The sequence below is a fragment of the Humulus lupulus genome, chromosome 4, assembly GCF_963169125.1.
Source record: "Humulus lupulus chromosome 4, drHumLupu1.1, whole genome shotgun sequence".
Taxonomy (NCBI): Eukaryota; Viridiplantae; Streptophyta; class Magnoliopsida; order Rosales; family Cannabaceae; genus Humulus; species Humulus lupulus.
The window spans coordinates 103,484,227-103,488,649 of NC_084796.1; the positions used below are offsets into that span (position 1 = coordinate 103,484,227).

Consider the following 4,423-nt stretch of genomic DNA (forward strand, 5'->3'; position numbering starts at 1 on the left):
ACAACAAAATTAACATAAGGGTGGGTATATATGATAATGATAATGAAATTGATAAGAAAGAAGAAGAAGAAGAAGAATATGCAAAATTTACCAGTGGTTCAAACTCTGTAGTCAAAAGAATGTTGGATGACTTAATGTCTCTATGGATTATCCTTCTCTGACAGCCATTGTGCAAATAATGGAGGCCTCTGGCTGTACCAATGACTATGTTTTTGCAACAAGAAACTCATGTCTGATAAATAAGGAAATGCAGCTGTTCGTTAGATTCAATCATCATAAAGCTAAACCACAATCAAAGAGAGAAGAACGTTGAATGACATTCAAGATCTGATATCATTCAAAGATACCATGCAATTCTAGATTATGCTTAATAAAGACAAGTAGCATGGGTCTGTGTCGACAAGTAATCTTTCCTGAGTTCCATATGTTCACGTCGTATACCATCAACATTAAGGATGACAATTTCAAGCCTGTCTCTAGTGTATATATCTCTCTCAGTTGCAACAACAAAAACTGTTTTCACCAAATCAATTGCTTCTGCTTCAGAAAGTGGAGTGACATCATCCTGTCATTGCAAAGGATTTGTGGATCAGACAAAGGCAGAGTAAGGACCATATATGAATGGGTAATATAAAATTAAGGTCAAAGATTATACCTGAGCAGGCAATAGAAGAGGGCTAGAAGCCTTTAGACGCTTATCCAAAATAGGCATGATAAGTGTTGAACCAGAACCTTGAGAGCTATATCCAACCTTCTCGTAGGAACCAACATGCATCGTATGTGAAGACACAACCCTTGCCTATTGAAATCAATACCTAATTAGCATGCAGAAAGGTCATCAAACAAGCAACACTAGAATTTTATCAATTACCTTCATTATCGAGACCACCTAAAACATTGAATGAGTAGTAAGGAAGGAAATGTTTGTAGTAGAGAGCGTTTGACAACAATTGGGCCATAGCAAGGCAGCTCATTTGTTTGTTATGTTGATGTTGATAAATCTGATGAAATATGATATAAGTTATAAATAGATTAAAATGAAAAGGAAGGAAGCTACCTAGAGGGTCAATCAAATACCTCACACCCACTCATGAAAGTATTTTAAAGTGTGCAGACATCTTATAGTTTATTCAACATGGTATTACTACTTGAAACCTTACCAAATGTTTAGCATCCAATTGCTTCTATAAAGCTCTCACATCAGCTTGAAAACCAGATGAAGCCATCACGAATTTATCAGCTCTATGAGTTTAAGATAAATTACAAACATACAGAAGAGCAATTAAACCACAACATCAAGAATCTTAGGAGCCAATCTAAAAGCTTTTTTCATCTGTGAAAGAGTCCAATATAAAATCATCAAGCAACACAAAAAATGGAAAACATTCATTTTATTAATGCTTATTGAAATAAGCAACTATTTTCTATAGGGCGATCAACAAACACACACATAAATACATATATACATATATCTTGCTACCAAATTATCCAAATGAGGTTCCACTCAAAAAAGTGTAAAACGGAACCCAAAACTACAACTTTACGTTTACATAAACCAAATATTAAATGTTCAGTATATTGAGTCTACTGCCACAGTTCAAATACGAATTTGGCGACCACAAACGCACTACAACCCTTTTTCAAGGAAATAATTATAATCATTACCCAACATTCCAATAAGTTTAGTAAAGCATTTGTTCATCCTAAAACCTACGCTTCCAACTCAAAAAACTCTCCTAGGCAAAATCTTAGCAAGTAAATATTTATTAAGAGTGGGAGAGAAGTGTACAGTTTATATATTTTCGAGTAATCCCGAGTAAGAACATTATAACTGGTCAACATCCGAGCATCGGCGACGATCACACAGTAATCGGCTCCCGCGATTGCCACACAGGATCCGCCATTGTTGTCGTAGGGGGACCAGTTAGCGTGTTGCTTATTCATTGTGAAGGTGAAGGGCTAAGTCGGAGCAAGAGAAGGGCCTTAGGTTAGGGCTTGAAGAGGAGTGAAATTGGAGTATTGTAGTGTGACCCTTTCCTTTATTATTTTTTTTTTTTTTCAGATCTTGGCTTTGGTATTTGGCTATCTTTGGCTTCAAGGAAACGAAAATGGTCCCAATGGCTATGTTATACCTTGTTTTCCAATCCATAGGTGTCAAATTCTCACCTAAACACAAAAAAATTCCCATTAAAATCTCAAAAGACTGACAAAAATAAGAAAACCCAGAAAGATGAGAGAACCAAAAAAATTTGGTGTGTTAAGTTTTACCATGGAGAAGAGAAGCAACATAGCCTATGGAAGAGAATTGGAAAATGAGGTAAAGACCACTGTCAATACAACAGCCAAGGAGTGATAAAACGTTTCTACGGTGGACATGGCCAATGGATCCAATCTCAGTCAAAAACTCTTTCTCTTTTCTCTCATCCAAAGCTGTTTTCGTGAGCCTTTCCACAGCTATTTCGTCTCCATTTCTCAAAACTCCTTTATATACCTCTACGTATCCTCCTTTTCCGACCAAATTATCTGATACCCACATCACAAAACACCATTATAATCCAAAAGAACAAAAGAAAAATGGCAAGAAGAAGAAGAAGCTAACCTAAGTTGAAACCATCAGTGCCCTCAGAGATTTCTTCAAAAGAGAAGCATTTCCAAATGGGTCTCTGAAAAGACTCGGTTCCTACAACTCCAATAGTCTTCTTCACCATTGGGGTTTGGACCTTTCTTCTCTACTGCTGCTTCTTTGCCACTGCCACGTTTGCTGAGCTCTACACTAATTAGAATCTAGATGTAAGAGAAAATGAACGTGAGAAAGATGAGAGAAGCTATCAGAGGAAGAGTGATTAGGGCGAGATAGAGGAGAACACGAGAGAGGAGTAGGAAAAAAATAAAGATATATGTTTTTAGTTTCCCTCTAAATAAATTCACTAACCTGCCAATTTTACACTATAACACATTTTATGTTCTATTTTTTTTTACCTAGCTTTTATAATACTTTTTCAATAGTCTTATAACCATGTGTTGTGAAAAGGGGTTTTTCTTGTAGTGCCACCCCACACACATAACAAGCCTTAGCCCGACATTCGCCTGGATGGCATCTTCTGCACCTCGTGCACTCTGGATAGCTCCTCCATGTATCACCACCTTCCTAATGACCACCCTGAACACCCTGACCCCACTATCAGGACCAGTAGCGGTCGAAGTGTCAGGGGTCTTCCTCTTCAAATCACTGGGGCCTCTACCCCTACCAGACCCAGAATATGGAGGCACCGTCCTGCGAAACTCCCGCCTCGCAGAATTCTCCCTCCAGATCTTGTTCTCCACTTCCTCAACATTAAGAGCCTTCTCAACAGCCTGGGCATAAGTCGTCCCCCCAGGTACTGTTGTAATTCTCACATCCCGGGCTATCATTACATTAAGCCCCCTAATAAATCAGTCCTGCCTAGCTGCATCAGTAGGCACAAGATATGGTGCAAACTTCACAAGTCTATCAAACTTCAGGGCATACTCTGTAACTGTCATGTTGCCCTAAACTAACCCCACAAATTCATTAACCTTCGCTTCCCTTACGACAACGTTGTAATACTTCTGACTGAATAAATCCTTGAATCCATTCCAACCCAAAGTAGTAACATCTCTAGTCTGTGACGCCACTACCTACCAAATGCAGACATCCTTTCTCAACATATATGTGGCACAGGCCACCCTGTCATGACCCTCTACCCTCATGAAGTCCAAGATAGTAGTAATCATACTCATCCACTGTTCGACCTTTAGTGGATCTGGTCCCCCCTCAAAAGTTGGAGGATGATGTCTCCTAAACCGCTCATACAACAATTCCTACCTATTCCCAACCTCCAATGGCTATACAACTGGTGCCACTATAGGTGGCACAATGGATGCAGCACTCCCTGACGGAGTCTACTGTCTCAGAAGACATATCTGTTCTTCTTGGCTCTGAAGCTGAGCTTGCATGTCTGCCATAATCTGCTGCTAGTTTGCAAGGACTGGCAGAGGGTTTTAGCCCTGGTCATCATCTCTATCCTCAGACCCAGTGCTAGCTAGTCATCTAGATCATCTTGGACGGATAGCTATCAAAGTTACTCTACAATCAACGACTCGGCGGTCAGACTATGATGACAGGGTAACAGTCTTTCCACGAATCACCATTGTAATGCAAACAATCACAAGCAATCAAGACATAACAGTTTCTCCAAATATTTATCCACGTGCAATAGCAATTCTAATAATCATGCCTCAATATCATCAGATACTAGTCAAGGGCCAGGCCCTATCAGTATCTCATGCTTCCTATTAATCAAACAGATAACAACAATCATAGTTCTTTCCAATCACTTAAGCATATAAACATGAATACATAATTACCAAACCCTGAGTCGAGCTTGTCTTTAGCGGCGAATGT

The 4,423-nt window shown here is 39.3% G+C and overlaps 1 protein-coding gene and 1 pseudogene across 1 annotated transcript; both read right to left on the reverse strand.

Annotated features, from left to right (window-relative positions):
• Positions 1-367: 367 nt before the first annotated feature.
• LOC133832445 (proteasome subunit beta type-1-like) lies at positions 368-1,226 on the reverse strand (annotated as a pseudogene).
• A 304-nt stretch (positions 1,227-1,530) lies between these two features.
• LOC133830681 (probable receptor-like serine/threonine-protein kinase At5g57670) lies at positions 1,531-2,859 on the reverse strand. The gene is made up of 3 exons (XM_062260712.1): positions 2,600-2,859; positions 2,269-2,523; positions 1,531-2,166 (listed from the first exon to the last, which is right to left on the reverse strand). Exons 1-3 carry the CDS (start codon positions 2,706-2,708, stop codon positions 1,937-1,939), a joined length of 594 nt encoding a protein of 197 aa, XP_062116696.1. The 5' UTR covers positions 2,709-2,859; the 3' UTR covers positions 1,531-1,936.
• Between the last annotated feature and the right edge of the window lie 1,564 nt (positions 2,860-4,423).

Bases quoted from the DNA above. Each gene is read 5' to 3' on its own strand.
- LOC133830681 (XM_062260712.1), bottom strand. From the start codon at position 2,708: ATGGTGAAGAAGACTATTGGAGTTGTAGGAACCGAGTCTTTTCAGAGA. The intron at 2,524-2,599 runs GTTAGCTTCTTC...TGTGGGTATCAG, and splicing joins CACTGATGGTTTCAACTTAG to ATAATTTGGTCGGAAAAGGA. The intron at 2,167-2,268 runs GTAAAACTTAAC...TTTTGTGTTTAG, and splicing joins TGTTGCTTCTCTTCTCCATG to GTGAGAATTTGACACCTATG.